The sequence below is a fragment of the Pimephales promelas genome, chromosome 5 (genome assembly GCF_988280905.1).
Source record: "Pimephales promelas chromosome 5, fPimPro1.hap1.1, whole genome shotgun sequence".
Lineage (NCBI taxonomy): Eukaryota > Metazoa > Chordata > Actinopteri > Cypriniformes > Leuciscidae > Pimephales > Pimephales promelas.
The window spans coordinates 37,660,558-37,683,696 of record NC_142773.1 but is presented as its reverse complement, the minus strand read 5'-3'; the positions used below and the strand labels follow the sequence as shown (position 1 = coordinate 37,683,696).

General features: G+C 36.4%; 3 protein-coding genes across 6 annotated transcripts in view; 1 reads left to right on the top strand and 2 right to left on the bottom strand.

Annotated features, from left to right (window-relative positions):
• Positions 1–3,036, top strand: part of pfkpb (phosphofructokinase, platelet b) — a 76,769-nt gene extending 73,733 nt beyond the window's left edge. For all 4 annotated transcript variants that reach the window (XM_089131444.1, XM_089131447.1, XM_089131446.1 and 1 more), the window contains one exon: positions 1,777–3,036. In XM_089131444.1, the coding sequence (XP_088987570.1) occupies positions 1,777–1,924 (148 nt within the window). In that variant the 3' untranslated portion in view covers positions 1,925–3,036. The remainder of the gene's footprint in view (positions 1–1,776) is intronic.
• Positions 1,777–18,523, bottom strand: pitrm1 (pitrilysin metallopeptidase 1). Its single transcript, XM_039677718.2, has 27 exons — positions 18,311–18,523; positions 17,981–18,080; positions 17,498–17,604; positions 17,225–17,376; positions 17,026–17,140; positions 16,841–16,937; positions 15,651–15,811; positions 15,437–15,563; positions 15,254–15,342; positions 14,043–14,171; positions 13,846–13,959; positions 13,594–13,690; positions 12,258–12,392; positions 10,859–10,997; positions 10,664–10,780; positions 10,440–10,569; positions 8,731–8,851; positions 8,214–8,290; positions 7,950–8,115; positions 7,753–7,853; positions 7,257–7,377; positions 6,119–6,169; positions 5,923–6,035; positions 5,265–5,390; positions 4,989–5,134; positions 4,706–4,808; positions 1,777–4,140 (listed from the first exon to the last, which is right to left on the bottom strand). The coding sequence occupies exons 1-27, from the start codon at positions 18,355–18,357 to the stop codon at positions 4,047–4,049; spliced, it is 3,075 nt and encodes a 1,024-aa protein (XP_039533652.2). The 5' UTR covers positions 18,358–18,523; the 3' UTR covers positions 1,777–4,046.
• Positions 18,524–20,444: 1,921 nt separating this feature from the next.
• The window catches only part of klf6b (Kruppel like factor 6b), a 48,183-nt gene continuing 45,488 nt past the window's right edge, over positions 20,445–23,139 (bottom strand). The window contains exons 4-5 of the mRNA XM_039676300.2: positions 21,889–22,012; positions 20,445–21,800 (exon numbers count right to left, since the gene is read on the bottom strand). Of these exons, the coding sequence (XP_039532234.2) occupies positions 21,749–21,800; positions 21,889–22,012 (176 nt within the window). The 3' untranslated portion in view covers positions 20,445–21,748. The remainder of the gene's footprint in view (positions 21,801–21,888; positions 22,013–23,139) is intronic.

Here is a 23,139-nt window from a genome sequence, read left to right as displayed (position 1 = left end):
GAGGCTCTAGACCCTTCCAGAGCTGAGATATCGAATTTTAAAATTTCGACCCGAAAAAAAAACGACAGTGTTACCCCTTACGTTTTTTTCGTTTTCGGGCGAAAAATTAAGTTTCTCCAATCTTCTCAAAACTCTGGATTCTGATAGAGGGCCACGAGACTTTGACCTGAGTGCAAAAATGGAGGCTCTATAGACCCTTCCAGAGCTGAGATATCGAAACTCAAAATTTTGACCCGAAAAAAAACGACAGTGTTACCCCTTACGTTTTTTTCATTTTTATGCAAAAAATTAAGTTTCTCCAATCTTCTCAAAACTCTGGATTATGATAGAGGGCTGTGAGACTTTGACCTGAGTGCAAAAATGGAGGCTCTAGACCCTTCCAGAGCTGAGATATCGAAACTCAAAATTTCGACCCGAAAAAAACCCGACAGTGTTACCCCTTACGTTTTTTTCATTTTTGGGCGAAAAATTAAGTTTCTCCAACCTTCTCAAAACTCTGGATTATGATAGAGGGCTGTGAGACTTTGACCTGAGTGCAAAAATGGAGGCTCTAGACCCTTCCAGAGCTGAGATATCGAAACTCAAAATTTCGACCCGAAAAAAAAACGACAGTGTTACCCCTTACGTTTTTTTTCGTTTTAGGGCGAAAAATCAAGTTTCTCCAATCTTCTCAAAACTCTGGATTATGATAGAGGGCCGCGAGACTTTGACCCGAGCGCAAAAATGGAGGCTCTAGACCCTTCCAGAGCTGAGATATCGAAACTCAAAATTTCGACCCGAAAAAAAAACGACAGTGTTACCCCTTACGTTTTTTTTTCCGTTTTAGGGCGAAAAATCAAGTTTCTCCAATCTTCTCAAAACTCTGGATTATGATAGAGGGCCGCGAGACTTTGACCCGAGCGCAAAAATGGAGGCTCTAGACCCTTCCAGAGCTGAGATATCGAAACTCAAAATTTCGACCCGAAAAAAAAACGACAGTGTTACCCCTTACGTTTTTTTTTTCGTCGAAATTTTGAGTGTCTCTGATCTTCTTGAAACTCTACATTCTGATAGAGGACCATGGGACTTAGACCTGAGAGCAAAAATAGAGGCTCTAGACCCTTCCAGAGCTGAGATATTGAGATCCCACGTAGAATTTATGCCATTATAAAAATAATGGGTTCGTGGACGGTGGAATTTTGGGACGGCGCTTGGTACCACAGACTCAGGGGGCCCCTCTGAGTGCAGTAAAATAGTTTATCACGACAGGAACTTTAATTAAAACGTCTATGAAATATACTACCCGAAACCCCATTAAAAGTGCATCTATCCATCATAAAAGTGCATCTATCCATAAAAAATAAATATTAATATAAAATATTTAAAACATTCATATTTAAGTTGTGCTTTAGATTTAAGTCAAATCCATATGTTCTTTTGGCCGGAAGTTATTTTAGTTTATAAAGTGGCGGCTCCTTTAAAGCTTGTCGGTAACGGCCACTCATATGATTGCCTAACAGAAACGTCATTGCATGCGAGTAAGAAAAAAATTCTCCATATAAAACCCGACTTTTGGACTTGGTTTAAGACATGCTTTGTTTATAGGGAGGACATTTCTAGTCTGAAATTTGCAGGATGTTTAATGGTACGAAGGCCTTTTATATGTCAAAAGATCAAGGCTATTTTTGATTTCTCATGGCATGACTCAAAGAGCAAGGAGAAAAAGTAATCCTGTTTTACATGATATGCTCCCTTTAACATTTTAACATGATTAACCTGCTGCTATTTCTTTTCCAGTCACAGGATCCCGAAGGAACAGTGGTGGCTCAGACTGCGTCCACTCATGAAGATCCTGGCCAAGTACAAAACCAGCTACGACGTGTCTGATGCGGGCCAGCTTGAACACATCGTCCGTCCGAGAGCTAAAGACAGCTCTGCTATGTAAAATCAGTCCAAGTAAAACCTAGTTGTCTCGCAAGTATAAACGTGATTCCATAGCAATCAGTCTTGACCTGGACACATAATCATACAGTCCATGTAAAGTTCACTGTAAAGCGCGACCATAGACGTATAGCCACAAAATCCTTAAAAGAGTAGTTCACTTTTGAAAAAACTTTTGCTGATAATTTACTCACCCCCATGTCATCCAAGATATCCATGTCATTCTTTCTTCAGTCGAAAAGAAATTAAGGTTTTTGATGAAAACATTCCAGGATTTTTTTCCATAAATGGACTTCATTCACGGTCCAAAAGACACATTCAGTGCAAACTGCAAACTGTTCAAAGGGCTTTAAATGATTTCAGACGATGAATAAGGGTCTTATCTAGCGAAACGATCGCTCATTTAATAAATAAATAACAAAGTTTAAGTTTTATAAGCTCAAATGGTCGCCTTGCTCTGTACTGTGATGCACGTCCGTGACTTTCCTGTTCGAACTCGTTCATCAGAATGAACGAATCTTTTTCTGAGTCAATTCGTTTGTTTCGTTCGTTGAATGAACCAAATGACTCGGAAAAAGATTATTATGCATTATATGGAGAAAAATTGCGGAATGTTTTCATTAAAAACCTTAATTCTTTTCGACTGAAGAAAGAAAGACATGGACATCTTGGATGACATGGGGGTGAGCAAATTATCAGCAAAAGTGAATTACTCCTTTAAATGTTGTAGATCAGTGTTTGACAATCCACATGCACAAACGGTTAGCTTATCCCTTAAATGGGGCCAAGTGGTATATTTTGTTAATATGCAAGATTTCCATATTTATATTTATTCTAATAGAGCTTATTTTCATTGCTTAAATTAACGATCCACTCCACTGGCTTGTAGTGGCGTAATCCCACAACTGCACCTTGTTTTAGTTGAAAAGGAGTCTGAATGAAGTCTTCCTAGTGAAGCTGCTATGTTATGGGTACCAAAGCAGATATTGTTTCAGTGTTTTTGTCACAATGTATACATACGTGTATATGCTACTAGCACTGCATAAACTCCCTTTAGAATGAAAAAGGCTTGTCTTGAGCAGTTGTTCACAATCCAAATTAAAACATTTAACCCTCTGGTGCTGTGTGGTGGTCAAAATTACTGATTTTTATTTTATTTCAATAAAATAAATATATTATGTTTTAATTTGATAATACTCTATTATTTTGTATTTTTATGGGATTTTATGGTACTAAAGTATATTTCTGCAATAGTTATGATCCATTTATTACCAGTATTGCCCACCTAAAAATTTAATTTCCAACTCAAACTCTCACAATTCTTGAATGCTTTGGAGCACAGACTTACATTTGTTCTCTTTTTAAAGACACTTGGCAGATTATTGCTTAAGTGAAAAAAGTTAAACTAAAATTGAAGTTTATAGAAGTCTATTAACAAAAATGCATACAAATTTGAGCTTGATATCTCAAAAAATTGAGCTCTCATTACGATTTTTTTGTTGGGGTGCAGTACCAAAGGTTTCCACTAGATAAAATTCTCCTCCCATTCAATTCCACTTCGGCTATTTTTGACCTCGAACAATATAGGTGACTATTTTTTTCAAGACCATTTAACCTTTATAAATCATGTCCTTATTTTGTTTGCGCGCTCAGATAGCAAGTGCCAAAACATTCACCAAGTTTCGTGCCATAACAATGAAAAAAGATAATAACGTAAAAAAAAAATGGATAAGGATTTAGTATATATAAAAAAGGATTACATTTTTTTTTTACTTTTTTTAATAGAAAAGGTTTTCCATTCTAGTTAAACATGATGAAATTTATAATAATTCTATACATCTAATAAATAATCATTTTCTATTTTATAAGTTTCAGACTCAAACTACACTTTTATCATATGAGCTGTTTTTGAGTCCACCATAAACAATGTGCAGTGTAAACAAAAGTAGATTTGCTGGCCTAATAAGTGGTACTTTAATTCAGGTCCTCTCAGCACTTGACTGTTTAGGAGCACTTCAGTTCATCAAGATGACTCCTGTAATGAGGAAAACACTGTTGATTTGTGCGTGATCCAGGAGTGTGCGTGTCTTTCACAATCCTAAAAACAAGAACAGAGGGAAAAACGTCTATTTGACCACCCAGGACGGGTCTTTTTTGATGCTTTCATTTTCCGGGCCTAAAATAGCCACTCCACATGTCTGCTGGCCAATACCTAGATACCTGTAAAAAAATAAATCAAAATATGTTAAAAATAGGTAAATACGATATTATCCAAATAGAAATATCACACCAGCACTCAAACGTTAATATTATTTTTAATTATTAATTTATAATTTCAAATTCATTTTATTAGATAATTACAATAGTGGTCAAAAATGACATCCAGCCTAAGATAATCGACATCCTCACTCTTATATAGTATGCATGATAGGCCATGAATATTGGTAAAATATTTATAAAAATATTTATATTATAATATTAAATAAATATTTAAATTATTTTTATAAAGTACAAATAATATGGATTTCTTTCCAGAAAATTTCTTGCACAAAATACATTCAAGCTTTTTTTTTTTTCAATCTATATTTTTCCAGGGCCTTGAATTTTTTTTTTCAGATTCACAAACTTTCAAGGATTTTAAAAACCCGTGGGAACCCTGTTTTTCACTTGTATTTAAAATGTAAAAAATTTTTTTAATGATTTTCCACGTATTTTGCTGGGTGATAAAAACAAACCTCCCCCTGACATCACTTTTGGACCCTACTGTACATTAATGTCTCATTACCTGCCAGCGACGTCAATTAGGTTCTTGTCGGTCACAGCGAACAGTCTCTCTCTGTGTCTTTGCTTCATTTCATCTGTAATGCCGTTCAAAAAACGCCCCAAACCTGCAGCACAATTACAAGGTCCTTGTGAACCAGAAAACAAATATCCAAAAGCACATTCGACACATCTGAACATTCACACCATATATCCACAGATTCAAGAATGTAAATTGAATCCAACTACAGCAAAATTACACAGAAAGAAACTAAAACTAAAACTCAGGATGTGCTTTAATGACTGACCCTTATCTGAGGGAGCAACAGGTGAATCAACGGCAGAGAAAACTGAGAGCTTGGCCTCGTCGATATCCTGCTGGGTAAACCTTCCCGCTCGCGCCCACTCTACTCCGCCACGGAAAGCCGACAACGTTTGGGTGGAGTTTGGATCTCTGAGATTGCACAAGACAACCAGATAATAGTTATATGGATGGATGGATGGATGGATGGACAGACACATAAATAAAGCATACACACTAAACAGAACATCGTGTCAGATCTAATGAAATGCATCATACACACCTATAGGAATAAAATGAGAACAGGCCACCTCCTCCCATTCTGGCCCCGCCTCCATAAGCCCCGCCCTTTTCACGGATCTCTCCATGGAGGAACTTAGCAGTCATCATCCTTCCTAAAATACACAAACTGAGACAGACAGACATTTGGAAAACTGTAAATGAGTGCACGATCAATCAAAATAAAACTGTAATAGCGATTTGACGGTCTAAATATAAAATCACAAATGCTGCCATGAACACACCCATGCTAAAGTTGACTAGAAAGTGGAATAAAAATTTAAAAAAAGATTATAATACCTTAAAAAATTAGGAAAACTCCAACCTTTAAGGAGACCAATTTTCTTTGTGAATTAATAATGTATCACAAATAAATAAATGTTCTTCCTTAAAATACAGGGGGCATGAGTCAGGACATCCCTATGTTAAATTCCCATAGAGGCAGGCAAATCCATTATACTATGCATCCTGATAAAGTTTCCTCAGCCATTGGAATTAAAATAGCCCCACATCACATCACATCACGTATCCTTCACCATAACAAGAGATTGGCATGGGGTACTTTACATAAGATCATCTCTCAATGCAAATCCAACCAGATATTAGGCTAACTGAAATAATGACCATCTTTTTACAGAAGTGTATGAGTGTGTTTGTTGTACCTGGCATAGTCGGCGTGTGAGAACGGGACCGTACGCACACACTCGCTGAGAAAGTTCACAGTAAACGGAAGCTGGAAGTACGTCTTCATCTGACAGGGTTTAAAATGAGGCTCCTGGTGGAATGAAGGGGAGATCAGTGAGAATGCAACCGATGGGTGACATGAATGTTGCTGTAATGTTGTACAAATGCACTTACTGAGATGAGTTTACGACTCACAGCTGATCCGGCACTAGGATCTAATGCTCTCTATATGGGATAAACAAACCAATCAAAACGGTCAGATTTAATCATCTAAACACAACAATGATATCAGATTTGTGAATGAATTGTTCTTTTGAGCCAAATCCTTTTTTGATCCAGTTTTGTGGGGATAAAAACCCTATTATTTATTAAAAATGAAATGTACAAGAGTTCAAGGATAGCTAAAACCCTTCGCCTTTAACTCATTCACAGCACTGTTTTCTCTCTATAAAACTGCTATAGACCATTTCATAAGATGCAAACAACACTGGTCCAGAAGCACTTCCTGTTTCAGTTTTTTAACACTACATAAAAGCTGGGATAAAATACAACCAACAGAACATTTAAAACTGAATCAAAAAGTTAAACAAACATCTTTAAGATGTTTTACATGTTTTACATGTGAAATAAAGAAAACAGTTACAAACTGAAACAGGAAGTGCTTCTGGACCAGTGTTTACATCTTGTGAAATGGTCTATAGAAAAATATATATTATTTTTACATTTTTGGATTATCCAAAGTGTACATTGACTCACTGCATTCATCAGGGACATCAAGCACTGGATGTCCATTGACTTCCTCAAATTAAATGATAATAAAAATGAGATATTAGTGATTGGCTCTCCAGCCTCAGTCAAAAGGATGGACCAGTCCTTCTATATTGATGGTTTCCATATTAAGCCTTCATCACTGACTCGTAACCTCGGCGTCTTATTTGACTCAATGTGTACTTACACTTACGAGTCATTAAATCATGTTTAATTTGTACTTCTCTGTGCATGCTCTTTGAGGTGGTGACCATAGACCTCCATTTTATGAGAACGGTTTGACCTAAAAATATCAAAATTGAAACTACTGCGGAAACAAAGACACCTACATCTTGGATGCCCTTGAGGTAAGCTAAAACATTTCAAAAATTATTTCAAAGTGAACTATCCCTTTAAAGCACATTTTTATCAGTACATGAATTTCCTGGGATTTAAAGCCATGACCATTGCTAGTTTTTAATTATAACTATATTTAGCTATATTAAGCTTAGTTAATTGTGAAATACTGTCTTCTATAAAAAAAAGAAAAAGTATGACTTCTCACCTCCACAATGGTTGGTCTGACAGGTTTACGCTCCTTCCTGTTTCCTGCTATATTCCCTATAAACCTCTCCACTTCAACGGCTGCATCGGACATTTTCTGGGGCGTGGCGTTCACGGCACACCTGAAATGGTGACATCATAATCACATTTAAATTCAAATTTGAAAAATCAGTCAATTGTACAAATTAATTTAAAGTAAATAATTTTAACAGTTCATTTTATATGAATACACTGTATTTCCACATAGTCTAAATTAATTTTAAAGATGACTTTCTCGTTTAATATTGGTTATCATTAATAATAATGTGTTAAATATTTCATAACGCATCTTTTGTCATATTGCTTCTGGCACTGCTTTAATAAAATAATCAACATTTTGAGGCCATATTACCAAAGTAAATACTCTAAAATACCCCACAAATTGGTAAAATCACTGTAATAGAAAATTGCTTATTGCATTAACTTATTTCTTATCAAGTACTGTGGCTGATGTTTACCTCATGTTCTCAGGGTTAAACAGGTGTCTCTTTATCCGGGGAAGTTTCCTCAAAACTGAAGTCAGATCAGTCATCTCAGCGATTCTTTTCATAAACTTGACCTAAAATTTAAACATCATTAATTTATGAAACAATTCATTCTTCTTGAATCTCTCAAAGGCTGAAGAACAACATCAGTATGTCTCATCATCACTCACCTGGTCCATCCCGCTGAAGGTCTCCTGCAGGTCTGCTGTGGGCGTGAGGGATCGAGCCGCCCGTGTCATCGCGTACATGTGACCGGAGTACGAGATGCCATTGGACAGATCTTGAGCTGACATCATGACCAGCACACGCAGACGCTCCTCGTCATCAAAACGAGGGCTGGAGATGTGCAGGGCAAACTCAGTTTAAAATAATTATACTTACACAGAGATTTAAAGATAGATTTTAGAGAAAAAGTTTCTATAAACAAGACTAACCAGTTAAATATGTCACTCCACAGCTGAAGCATGTCCGGTAGATTACGTTCCAGACAGGAAGACGACAGTATAATACCCTAAAAAACACAAAAGACATGAGCATTGATTGCACACTCACTCCAACGCAAGTCAATGGGGTGGTGATGGCACAGTGGATAAGACAAATGCCTTTGGTGTAAGAGACCCGGGTTCGAATCCACAGCGAGACACCAATGTGTCCCTGAGCATTAGCAAGACACTTAACCCCTAGTTGCTCCAGAGGCGTGCGACCTCTGACATATATAGCAATTGTAAGTCGCTTTGGATAAAAGCGTCAGCTAAATGAATAAATGAAATTGTAAATGTAATGCAAGTTCAAATATCCGCAAAAACAAAATATCCAGAAAAATGTGATTTCAAACCTTCAAGCTTCTTGCTACAGTTTTGACTTTTTAGCTCTACCTCAATGCACTTGGAAACAAAAAAGCATCATATTTATATAAATTCACATGATAGATGAGGAAAAAGAGAGTGATACCTGCTCGTACAGATCCAGATCCTCAGTGTCTGGAATAATCTGTGGAGATACAGACATGCCTCCAGTCTTCAGCTCAATACGCTGGGCCTGCTGACGATAATTCAGCTCCCCACTGCCTAACCTGAGATTGCATCAGCATTACATTAGTTATGTACTTACACTACTGACCAAATAGTTCGGGGTCAGCAAGATTTGTTGATGTTGTTTTTTTAAAAGAAATGAATACTCTTATTGTGCAAGGATGCATAAGGATCTGATCAAAAGTGTCAATTAAGACATTTCTAATGTTACAATAGATTTATAATATTATTTCACAATATTACTGTTGTTAATGCATTATTGCGTTAGATAAAATAAATACAGCCTTGGTGTGCATAAGAGAAAATCTTACCGACCCCAAACTTTTGATCTGTATTAGGGCTGTGCAAAAATTAATTGCGATTAATCGCATCCAAAATAAAAGTCTGTGTTTACATAATATATTTGTGTGTGCTGTACATAATTATTTTGTATATATAAATACCTATGCATGCATGTATATATTTAAGAATTATTTGTGCTTAAATTCTGTATATATATATGTATATATATATATATACATATATATATATATATATATACATAATCTATATTATACAAATATAAATATTTTATACATGAATAACACATTTTCTTAAATATAGACATGCATGTGTGTGTTTTTATATATACAAAATAATTATATACAGCACACACAAATATATTATGTAAAGACAGACTTTTATTTTGGATGCGATTAATCGCAATTAATTTTTGCACAGCCCTAATCTGTATATATAGCATATTTTCACACAGACTGATCTGATTGAATGTTGGGTACTGTACACTCTATATCAGCCTTTCTCAAACTTTTTTCAGTCAGGGCACCTTTCAAAAGTGCATAAAATCTCAAGGCACCCCAGTGTAAAATATAATTTAAAAACACTGCATAACCCAAATTTAAATGCAAATGTCTTGTTTAGTTAGACAGAACAGTAATGAACAGAGCATAATATGAACTGTAAATAACAATAATAATAAAAACTTTATAGCACCTTTAAAAACACAGGTTTGCAAAGTAATTCACAAAATAATTAATCAGAGACACAAATGCCATAAAACCGTAAGAGGTGGACCGCCCAATACAAGAACCCAATAACAAATCCAGACCAGGAGAACTCAAATGAAGTGCAGGATGCAGATAAAATAAAATAAAAATCCCCGGCTCTTGTGGGGATTTTCTTTTCAAAAAACTATCCATAATGCTGTAACTAAAGTGGCCTAAATTCACGTTTATTTTTACGTTTCTGTCAGTCTGAGGTGTTGCTATAACGCGTTGCTATGGATTGCGTCACTTGCGTCAAGTTGTGTGTGTCTTGATTCGGTCTTGTGAGACGGATTTTTTTATGATTAATTTTATATGTTTATCTAAAATGAATTTACAATTTTATTAATATGTTCATATTTTTAAAAAGAATAATGTAAATTCAAATATATCTATATATGAAATGTCAGCTGTTTTTTTTTTCTGGGTTTTTTTTTTTCCACATTTTTTTTAGCCTACGTAATTTTTTGGCGGCACCCCTGACACAGCTAGGGGGCACCCCAGTGTGCCGCGGCACCCACTTTGAGAAAGGCTGCTCTATATTACATTATGTATCAGTGATGAAGCAGCACAAAGGGTTTCCTACTTGGTAATGACGCTGCAGAACAGAGGAACGTAGATCTTGAGGTCTTCAGGGAGGGAGTTGAGGTTGCACATGGCTCTAAAATAAACCATGCCATTGGTGGGCTGCTCACAGTACTGAACAGGCACTCCACCTACAGACACAGAAAGAGATAATAAATGTGGTAAATACAGTAAATGGCTTAAATGGTTTAATTTGCTTGTTACATGTGTGCATGTGCATTTTACCTGCGCTCTCCAGCTGTACAGACGTGTAGGGAATGATCGGCTCAATGTCGGACACCTTTAACGCAGGTAGACAGGAAGCGTCTTGAGTTGTGCTCTGAGCAGCTAACAGCTGCAAACCTGAAACAAACACCAGGTTTAATCTCTGCAACAGAATGAGACTAATAATTCTCGTCCTTCCTGGTCTCGCGAGCGTACCTTTCTCATAGATGTCTTTGCGGTCCGCATCGCTGAGGATCTGTATTCTCTGCTGGAGTTTCTGTTCCTCAGCTTCAGCCTGTTTCTCCAAGAATCTCTCGTCAGGACTCATGGAAAGGGTCAATTGATGAGTGTTATTCTGAAGCACAGAAAACCAGACACATTTTTGAAGTAACTTAATGCAACAAACATGCATGAAGAAAACTGCAATCATGAAAACAAACAATCATGTTTTTCTATTATTACCATAATAATTTTTAGTTTAGTTTTGATTTTCTATTTGTCCTATAGTTTTATAGTTTCAATATTTTAAGTTGTTATTTTAGATTTAGTATTGTAGGACTGCCAAAGTTCATTTGTTAATTTATCTAGATTACCTGTTGTTATTACTATCTAGCACATTTTGTCATGCTTAATAAATGTTTCAGTTATTCCAATTATGTTAGCCTTTAAAGGAGAACTTCGGCGCAAAATGAACCTTTGGTCTAATAACACATCGGTACCTAGTCGACCGCTCTCTGAGATTTGTTTTCATGATAATCGAATGTAAAGAGTTTTATCTCTAAAACTGTTTAGCGTATATGCTAGTATATGGGGGCGTATACCACCAACAAGGCTCCCACACTAACACAGTAACATAATGAGGGTCCACACATGCAAAACGAAGCATTGAGAACTGTAAACGTACAGACCGTTTAAGATTAGGGTTGGGTATCGAGAATCGAGTATCGATTGGAACCGAGACTAACTTTTCGTTTTTCCCGGAATCGTTCAAAAGTTCAAATTTCGATTCCTAGTTTCGATATTCACAGTCCGCCAAAGTGGAAGAAGAAACCGCTGAACAACACCAACGAAGAAGCGTCTACCGGAAGTGTTGGCATAACCACGCGAGTCGAACATGAGTACCTTACGTCGGCGATCCAAAGTGTGGCTTCACTTTTCTAAAAATAACAAAATCTCGCCAAAATGCAAAATTTGTGACAAAAGGAGTATTTTTACAGAAGGAGTATTTCCTTCAGAAAGGAGTATTTCCTTCAGAAAGGCCGTTGGTTAGCAAGGTTAGCTAAACTTTTTTGACCCTGCCTCTTAAAAGAATCGGAATCGAGAATCGTTAGGAACCGGAATCGAAACCGGAATCAGAATCGTTCAAATTCAAACGATACCCAACCCTATTTAAGATATAAGGTATTTTATAAAGACAGTTGACTTCGTGTATACAAAACAAAGTTCTCAATGCTTCGTTTTGCATGCAGGGACCCTCTTTATGTTACTGTGTTGGTGTGGGGCTTTTTTGAGCCTTGTTAGTGGTATTAACTAGAGATTTATCTTTACTTATTATATGCAATAATAACATGAGCAATAATTAGTCTGACTGACCGATTAAAAGAAGGAATATCACCTTAAAGTAGTGCTGGACTTTGTCCTGAAGGTAGCGAGGGTTCTCCTTCAAACACTGCCTGAATCTGGACACACTCTCACTGATCTTCAACAGCTGCACCGGATCCCCATCATGATTCCAGCAGGATGCAATATACTGATAGACAGAGAGACAGGGGGTTTGCCATGCAAGTTATATATATATATATCTTTTTATTAAGACAGTTAAGTGTGAGTTTTTGAAAGTTGCCCTTAAATAGAAAAAACGAATAAAATCTCCTAAAAACATACTGACAAAAAAAAAACACATTACTGCCTCATTTTATGATCAAACATTCATAAATAATTAAACAAAAATCTAAAGTTAAAAGGTACACTTATCCAACTTTTTTTTTTTTTTCAAAATTAACTAAATTTAACTAAAGTCAATCCATCATCAATCCTTTTGTCTTATCCTGATTCACTATTACACTAATATACGCCTATTATAATTGTTTATATATATATATATATATATATTTAGAAGTGCCGGGATGGTTTTTGCAGGTAATTGGCTTTATGCACAGCTGCACTACTTCCTGAACTTTAACCAGCTCCTTTGTTTCCTGTCTTCCATTATTGGACAAACTGATAAATCCAGCTGTGTCTGATTATTGTTGTTGTGACTACTGATGTCAGGCACACCTGGATTAATCAGTTTGTCCAATAATGGCGACACAAGAAACAAAGGAGCTGGCTGAAGTTCAGGAAGTAGTTCAGCTGTGCATAAAGCCAATTGCGTATATACGTCACTCTCCCGTGCATGTCTCATCATATCCGTAAATTGAAAGAAGTTTCTCCGGCGACTTTGACATGTGTATGGTGTGGGACGGGAGTGACAGGTTATTCGTCACAAAGAGTGAGGAGGGTTAATATGGAGCATGATAAATCTCCAACCTTGTTTTAAATAAATAGTCTATTGGCAAAAAGAACACGTGATGGAGCTCGTAATTAAACAAGAATCAACATTAGCTTGGCTTTCAGCAGATGGCGAGAACTGAAGGATTTGAATATCCATTTCAATATCAAAATATCAATATTTTATGGTGAACTGTCCCTTTAAGAACAACAGCAGTTGTCAAAGCCTGTGTGTTTTGACATGTTAACCAATGTTATTGTGGCGAGCAGGACGAGGTCGAGGAATGTGAGAGGAAGACGTGAGGCCAGTGTCGTGATTAATGATGAACAACAAACAAACCATGTTAACATTCTGCAGAAAACCTTGTCCTTTTACATACATTCAATATAAGTAGCAAACATAAATAAATAGGAAATACAAGTACATGTGTGCGTGTGTGTGTGTGAGAGAGTTAACTCACTGAAGTGAGAGCAAGGCCGAAGCTGGTGGACTGATGTTTCATCTGAATCTCAATTTTATGCAGCAGAGCTTCAATCTGCTCCTCTTCAAAACCAGTTCTGAAACAGCCATTCAATTACATGTATTCATTTAGCAGGTGCTAGTGAACATCACAAGCAAATTCGGATTCTCTAAAAGTTCAGCAAAAGCTTGATTTTATTTAAAACTCTTTATTGTAGTAAGGCAATAAAACAATCATCCAATCTATACTCACGCAATGATGTCATCGATAGTTTGGGCGATGATGTGCTTGACCGCCTCAGTGTCGGCCTCCGCTATGCCTTGAAGACCGATGGTGAAGGACGCATGTCTAGTGCTGCCGTCAAACCTGCACGAATCACACATTTATAAAGCTCCACTCTCACTCATCAGAGAGAGGAAGTGATTTTAAAGTCTTGTCAAACAACATACCCCACTGAAGAGGAGAAGTCTGAACCGATATTGGGCTCGATCAGGGCTTTGTAGAAGGGAGAGTTTGGACCAGAGATCATCAGAGAGGAGAGGAGGCTCAAAGTGAACGACTCAAACGTGTCTGTGATGCTGAAACACACATTGACACGAGGTAAGAGAGGTAAACTTGAAAAAATGAAATGACCAGTGTTGTAAAAAGTCGCGGAACTACTACTATGCTCGCTTTCAATACCCAAGTATTGAATTCAAGTACAAACTGCAAAGTTGTGATAACCATGGCAATGGACGGGACATAAAGTCTTGCTATTAAGAGTAATTCACTTTTAAAAAAACTTTTGCTGATAATTTACTCACCCCCATGTCATCCAAGATGTCCATGTCATTCTTTCTTCAGTCGAAAAGAAATTAAGGTTTTTGATGAAAACATTCCAGGATTTTCTCCATATAATGGACTTCAATGGGAACCAAACGATTCAAGGTCCAAAAGACAGTTTCAGTGCAAACTGCAAACTGTTCAAAGGGCTTTAAATGATTTTAGATGATAAATAAGGGTCTTATCAAGCGAAATGATCGCTCATTTAAAAAAAAAAAAACAAAGTTTAAGTTTTATAAGCTCAAATGCTCGCCTTGCTCTGTACTGTGACGCACGTTTGTGACTCTCCTGTTTGAACTCGTTTATCAAAATGAACGAATCTAATTTTGAGTCATTTGGTTCATTCAACGAACGAGTTGACTCGGGAAAAGATTCGTTCATTTTGATAAACGAGTTCGAACAGGAGAGTCGACAACGCGCATCACAGTACAGAGCAAGGCGAGCATTTGAGCTTATAAAACTTATACTTGTTTTTTTTGTTTTTTTTAAATGGGCGATCGTTTTGCTTGATAAAAACCTGATTCATCGTCTGGAATCGTTTAAAGCCCTTTGAACAGTTTGCAGTTTGCACTGAAACTGTCTTTTGGACCTTGAACTATCTGGTTACCAGTAAAATCCATTATATGGAGAAAAAACCTGTCATCAAAAACCTTAATTTATTTTCGACTGAAGGAAGAATGACATGGACATCTTGGATGACATGGGGGTGAGTAAATTATCACCAAAAGTTTTTTTTAAAAGTGAACTACTCCTTTTAAGTATTACTCATTTGTCATTGTGACAACCGTGACCACACTAGAAATGAAAAGAAAAAGAAACAAAATGTTTGTCCACTCACTCTCCCAGCAGATAGCTCATGCAGAGTGTGTTTTGTTTCATGGGGTCAGGAACCAGCGCGTCAGGCCTGCAAGTCACGTGATCCGCTCTCTGAGCACAAACATTGAACAACGAACAAAACTCACAAACCTGAATTGAATGTGTTCAATTTACAGGTTCTTCTCATGTGTATTGTGTAACATACAGGCTTGTCCCAGAGCATTTGGGGAGGAACTGCAGTGTTGGGTTCTGTTCTCTCAAATTTAGACAGAGCCTCCTCCTCTATCTGCTGTAAGTGCTGCTCCAACGGTAAGTCCCCGTATGTGAAGAACCTGCAATAAACACGCAGAGCAGGCAATGAGTATCGTCTGCTTTTTGCACACATTCCTTTAGTGAGCTCGAGTGTTTAATATGTGTACCGTGCATTGCTGGGGTGGTAGTGTGTGGCGTGGAAGTGTCTGAGCTGTTCCCAGGTCAGGTCAGGGATGGCCAGCGGTTCCCCTCCGGACACAACAGAGTATGTGTGATCCGGCAGGAGTTTATTCTGGAGGTGCTGAGCATATAGCTGAGCATTATCTGACTACACACACACAACAGTAACAGAAACATTGGTTAGTCTAAAATAATTATAACATCATAAACAACTCAAATGCTATTTGCAATTATAGATAGATATATTCAGTATATGGATGTGTGCATTATGAAGCTTATTATACATATTTAAAGATGCACTGATGACATTTATATTGGCATGCAGATATTTATCATTTACAAATTATCATAATTTACTCACCATCAAGTTGTTCCAAACCTGTATGAATATCTTTTTTTCTGCTGAACACAAAAGTTGATATTTTGAAGAATGACGGAAACCAAACAATTATTTCCATAGCATTTTTTCCCCATACTCTGGAAGTCATTGGAGCCAATCAACTGTTCGGTTACCGACATACTATAAAGTATCTTGCTTTTGTGTTCAGAAGAAGCAAGAAATTAATACAGGTTTGGAACAACTTGAGGGTGAGTAAATGATGTGTGAATTATCCCTTTAAGTAAAATATAATATTGGCCACTACCTACAATACCATTCAAAATGTTTTTGAAAGAAGTCACTTATGTTTATCTTATGCTCAAGCTACATTTATTCGATCAAAAATACAGTAAAAACAGCAATATTGTGAAACATAATTACAATTTTAAAAAAACCTTTTGTATTTTAATATATAAAAAAAAAATTAAAAAAACATTCCTGTGATGCAAAGCTGAATTTTCAGCATCATTACTTCAGTCTTCAGAGTCACATGATCTTTCAGAAATCATTCTAGTGTGCTGATGTGATGCTCAAAAAAACTTTTCTTATTATTATCAATGTTGGAAACACTTGTGGTGCTTCATATTTATGTGAAAACTATAAATAACATTTTTTCCCCTGGATTCTCTGATGAAAAAAAATATTATAAAATATCTAGTGAATAAAAAAATCTTCTTGAGCCCAAACTTTTAAAAGGTAGTGTATGAGGTTGTAGTGAAGTGCATCATCCTTGCATCTCTATAGATATTACTGCTATATATTTTTTTAAATCAGAAGAGCACAGAGGAGTTTCCTTACAAACACTCCCTTCATCTCGTTGAACACCACACCCTTGAACACCACACGACTCGAGGGGTCTGTGGGGGTCTCGTGCTCCAGCCTCCAGCCCTCCTGCCTGGAAAAACAAAAAAACAAAAACATAAAATCCCTTTCAAAAGCAATTAATGATCCATTAATTACATTATCTGACTTATGGCCTTTACCAGAAGTCCAGTTCTCTGAGACAGGGGAAGAAAACAGCATCCAGATAGACTGAGAGAAGGTTCTGGAAGTCTTTGGCGTTCTGAGTTGAGAACGGATACATTGTGTAATCACTCGCTGGGGGATTGAGAGATTGACATAATCAGACATACATAATCAAATCATACACTGACTTAAACACAAACACACATCGGGAAGTACCTGTGAAGGCGTTCATAAAGGTGGAGAGAGAGCGATTGAGCATCTTAAAGAAGGGGTCTCTACAGGGGAAGCGCTGAGAGCCACACAGAACCGTATGCTCGAGAATATGAGGAACACCCGTGCTGTCCATCGGCGTGGTACGAAACTGCACACTACAATAACACAGTTAGAGTTAGAGGAGTGTGGACATAATCTGGGCATTTAATGGCGTTCAAAAGAAAATCGTCAGATGTTTCAGCATATCAGTGTCCATCAGATGCAGGCAGACTGTACCTGAAGAGGTTGTTGGAATCGTCTCGGGCAGCGTGAAGATACTGAGCTCCTGTGGCATCATGGGAGAGTTTAACGGCCGTCAGAAACAAATCCGGCACAGCTGTAACCTAAAAAAACACAATCGATGTTAGCACAAGGTCACCTTGACATCCATACATTTATACGCATTTTATGTAAGTAGTCTGCAACTACTTGTCTGGCCATATAAACAACATCTGCACCAAATTTTAGCAGTTTGCACCAATGTTTTCTGACTATTATTTCATTTGTAAGGTTTTACAAACTAAAGCAAATCACTAGATATGTGCATTAGTGATTGTAGTTTTAATTTAAACAATGCAAAGGATCTTGGTTTAATCTTGTCTTAGTTTTTTAGAAGCTATCAAAATGAGAAGGTTTAAGAACCCCTGCTTGGCTGTATGTGATGAAACAGAAGGAATGCAAGCACATCAATTTTCATGATTTGTTTACTCTCTTTTTTACCTCTTTGACAGTGAATCCGTGGATCTTCTGTCCCACTGTGTACTGCAGTGCTCTATCTACAGCAGAGCTGCCTCTGGTCCTCCATGAACCCTGCAAACAACTACAAACCACTCATTCATCAGACCAGTCAGCATGACTGAGCTTTTCTCAATGGCTTAACGTTACATCACACACGTCAAAGTTACACCTTTACACATGATGACAGTTAATAACAATGGCCTGAAATGATAAATTAATGACAATTGAAACATGAATAACGGCCTAAATCAGATCACGCGGACGTCTAAAATCGAAGGACTGAAGTTTGTTTCAACCGAGCCGTGTCCTCACCTCAAATTTTTGAGTTTCGTAAGGATTGTCTTACTTCTACGAAACATTTTAGATGCTTAAATCCACCGTCTTCAATAAATACTGTGAGTATGAGTTAAGTTAAAAGTTTAAACGCATGTGAGTTGCTAAATTCATGTTTCCGTTACGATTAAAGCTCCGTCTTTCTCCTTCAATGTCCCATGGCATGCTGTTCACAACGCATGCGCACTAGACGCGACCTTAACCGGCTGCAACACTGATGCTACAAAATAAAAGTATGGGCAATAAAAAAAGTAAAAAAAAAAAAAAAATATATATATATATATATATATATATATATATAATGTGAGCCTATAAAATTCAGTTTATATAACATTTAAGATAAAGGAGATGGAATGCATGATGCGTGGTTTTTAAAATATTTAACCAAACACGTCGTAAAATGACCAGCAGATGTCAGTAGAAACAGGGAAACAAGGGTCACGCTGTTTAAACACAGGGGTCAAGTCCTTAGAAAAGGTGGGAGCTTCAAAATAATCTTTTTGGGCATAGGGAGTTAACAATTAGGGTTAAATATTTGAAAGTTTTTAACTGATATGGTTGTTCCCATGATGTCTGGTTGTTCCTAGAGGTCATTTTCCATACAAAGAATTTGGTTTCTTCCCAAATTCCATAGTCACTACAACAATCATCGTTCCCACTGTAACTAAGTTAACCCTTGTCTGGATAAATTGAGAATCATGATTTTTTTTTTTTTTTTCAAAATAGTGTGTAATTCTGACTATGTTGATTGCTGCAGTCTATTATAAAATATTTAATCCATTTTAATTATTTTTTAAATCGGTTTGAATTAATGTCTTCACTTGTTTCATTAATGGATGAAGGACAAATCTAAACAAATCACTTCAATGAATTATTCAGTGACACGTTTTTAATGTCACCAGGCAGGACGTAATTGAAACGATCTTTATTTGAAGGGGATTTACTCTGTTTATATTCCTGTGTAAGTGTAGCCTACACACATTAGAAGATCAAGCACATTTAACCTATAATGAATAAATTAGAATTTGCGCTTGTCATCTTATAACAAATTACATAGCCTATTAGGCCTACATATTGAAGACAAAGTCAATGTGTAATTGAAGTTTTGCTGATTTGTTTTGAATGTAACGTTTTCTGCGTATTAATAGATCTGAATATGTTTATGTTATAAAACATTTATTTTAGTCAGAATTAAGTCAGTTAAGTTATTAAGTCAGAATTTGAAAGTTTCTTTCCCAGTGTTTGTGTGTAAGGGTGGGTCTGTAGAGCATCTGTTTTAAGTTCAAGTAGAGGAACAAGCCTGTTAAACACTCCCATGAACTTGCAGTAACATTTATTCTAACATTCAACAAAGTGCATCATATTTTGGTGTACACAATGTTCCAGAAGAGTCTTTGTCTACTGTCTCCACAGTCCTTTATTGTTGTCTCTGATACAGGATCCCTCTTTTATCTCTAATGCATGAAGTGCAGCAGTCTAGGCCTGTTAGAATGAGAATCTAATGTGTAATGTTTTGCAGATTATATAATAAAGAAACAACAAAACAAGTTTATAAAAATCTTTTATTTATTATTGTTGTAGTATAAAATGTATTTACAAAGATAGAATAAAAATGTTATACTATATTGTTGCTTCATATATATATATATATATATATATATATATATATATATATATATATAAACTGTATATATCTGCTTTTAACAAAGAAAACAACAATAAAAGGCAAACAAAAAGTACCATTTTCATATTAAAAACAAAAACATCACATCAGACCCTCTAGGCAGAGATATTTGAAAGATTAATGCTACAGGAAATTGTGGAAATATCAAACTCAAATGTCAAACTATTGTTCAAATAGCATGAACCAAATGTAAAATGTTTGTTAAATTGTTTAGCTCATAACCCTTAAAAATCTTAATATGCACAAAGTATTTTTAAAGGAGTAGTTCACTTTAAAGTGAAAATTAGCTTTTATTAGTTATTTTACTTTAAGTTTTAAATATGAATATTTTTATTACACAAGTCGTTTTGCTTCATAAGGCCTTTATTAACCCCCAGAGCCGTGTGAGTTATTTTATGATGGATGGATGCACATTTTTGAGCTTCAATCTAATGCTTGCAATCCAATGCCATTATAAAGTTCGGAAGCGTCAGGGTGTTTATTAACATAACTCAGATTGTATTCGTCTAATAAAGTCATATACACCTAGGATGATTTTATGGTGAGTAAATCATGGGCTAAGTTTCATTTTAAAGTGAACTAGGGCTACTGCAGCGTATATTAAATTCCCCTGAAGATATTGTGAATTCCAGTTAGACATGAATAGCTTTCATATTATTATTCGCTGTGAGTGAACACCCTTGTCTCTGTAACACCTGCAGGGCTTTAAACATCTGGACAACAAATGCTCTGAGTAGCTCTGCCAACATCATATCAATCTGTGCTCAAAGTAACCAGAAAACTGCCAGTGAAAGTTCCTGATGCTTCTTTTAAAACCACAACATTACAGCGGCACATCTCTGGGTAACAATCATTCAATAACACAATTCAGACATTCTAGTCTTTATGACACAAAATACAGTATCCACAAAATAATTATTGGATTTTCCACTTTCATCCAACATTTCTAGGCCAAAATTAAACCAAAATGAAATATTTCAGCTCAAGAGCGTGATTTTAAGGCACTAATCTGAAATTTTTAGTCTTCAGCGACTATGTTGCTTTATTGGTTAAAAGGTTGTATTACCAGTAATATCAGCACAATTAATGAACCTGTAACTGCTGGATGAAGCAGGTCATTCGCAAACCTAATAAACAGCAATACACACTTATTGATCTCAAATACGTATTCTTATCTACATGGACTCATAGCTGCTCTGGATAAAAACATGTCGGCTCCACAGTAAATCAGATACTTTTCAGTGTGTAAAGTGTAACTTAACTTTAAAAATTTAAACAAAATAAAGCTTATCTTATATACTATAGTATATATCCATACTGTAACGCCTTTGGTGCAGTTTCTTTCTTTATTTTTAAATATAATTCCTACAAAATATAAACTATATTATTTTTAGTGCAGAATGGGAAAGCAGGCAGTTAACTATGGTAAAATGGCACATGTTCTGTGTGGACCAAGACTTTATTTTTATAAAGCAGAGTGAAATGAATATACTGCAATTGGCAAAGCCTGCAAATATATGGATACTTAAATCATGTATCAACAAGTCAAATGTCACCAGCATGGGAACAAAATCTAGATCCCTTTTGCTGAAAGCATATAATTGGCAAGAAGGTGCAACACTGACACTTAATGAATACATAGAAAACCAGTTGTGCTGGTCTTTGGGATCCTTACACACAAATTCTGTTCACTATTGTGCTGTACCAGTGCGTCTGTCCCTTACTCCTCTCGTTCAGATGTGTCGCTTCATGTGGAGAGCCAGATGATCAGAACGAGAGAAACGCCTGAAAGAGATAATGATTACATATAGCTCAAAATCTGTGTTTGAAACACTGTGTCCGATCACACACACACACACACACTCGCGGTCACCTGTCGCAGTGGCTGCATTTGAAGGGTTTCGCTCCAGTGTGTTTTCTGAAGTGCCTCGTCAGTTCATCACTTCGAGCGAAGCACCACTCGCAGCCGTCCCACGAACACCTGTACGGCTTCTCACCTGCAGGGGGCGAGCAAACACACGACAATACTCACTATTTAGTGCTGAAGGTACTACTTTTAACATAACATCACACAAAGGCTAATTCAGGTGAATGTGAGGCAAAAATGTAAAGCGCTTTGGTGGCCATTAGGTCTATGAAAGCGCTGTATAAATGCAGCCCATTTACCATTTGTTGTTGATGAAAAGCTAATAATGACTTGGTTCATAAAAATGTAAAAAAAAATGTCATTAAACAAAGTAAAACATTTCCTAAAAAATTTTAAATATATTTTTAACCTGCATGTCACGTGACGTGATGGAATAAATATTCAAATGGTATATTTATAATTATAACACTTGCAGTCCGGTGTTTTTCCTCTTTGTCGCCATCTCTGTTCGAAATCTGTAATTGCAGTTATTCGCGGAGTTATCAACTTTACGCGAGTTATACTTCGACACAGCACAGTGCGGATGAACAAAGTGTTTGAGGAGAGTGTGCAGCTGTCAATCACCGCGCCGGTGTGGATACTGGGATTCAGAATCACAGATTATTATTTTTGGTAATATGACCAACATCATAATTTTCACCAGAAAATGTCATCTGAACCCATACTTTTCTAATTATGGTGTTGTTCTAGGTAGCTCAGTCCACACAGAAATCTCATTGGACCGTAGTACAGATTCTCATGTATATTAACTCTTTCCCTGACATTGACAGAAATGTCCATCATTTGTGAGAAAACATCAACATTCAACAGCATATCAAAACTGCCGAATGTTACTGAATGAAATGTTGACCCAGGATGAGCTATAGGACTGTGTTGATGATGGACTCGATTTACCCCATCCATGTTTTGATCATCGTTCTGAATCCGATCTGAATGTAGTCTTTGACAAAAAAAAACATAATTCTCATGCATTCTTGAAAAAAAGAATGAATGAAGCTAGAATAAAACAGATGCTCAGATATTCAGACAACAAAATATTCTGGGGGCCATGAAAATTTAGAAAATTATCAACAACACTGGTGGTGGCTGTCAACTTTACCAAAAATAAAGAAAGAAAGAGTTAACTATCAAATAGAGATGAGGAAAGATTAGTTGTGGAAGTTATTATGACAAATCAAAAACTATAAAAAGGTAGTG

Coding starts and splice junctions, on each gene's coding strand:
- pitrm1 (XM_039677718.2), bottom strand. CDS start 18,357: ATGTTTCGTAGAAGTAAGACAATCCTTACGAAACTCAAAAATTTGAG. Junction 16,938..17,025: donor CTCAGAGAACTGGACTTCTG/GTAAAGGCCATA, acceptor TTGTTTTTCCAG/GCAGGAGGGCTGGAGGCTGG. Junction 12,393..13,593: donor TCGGCCTTGCTCTCACTTCA/GTGAGTTAACTC, acceptor TCTGTCTATCAG/TATATTGCATCCTGCTGGAA.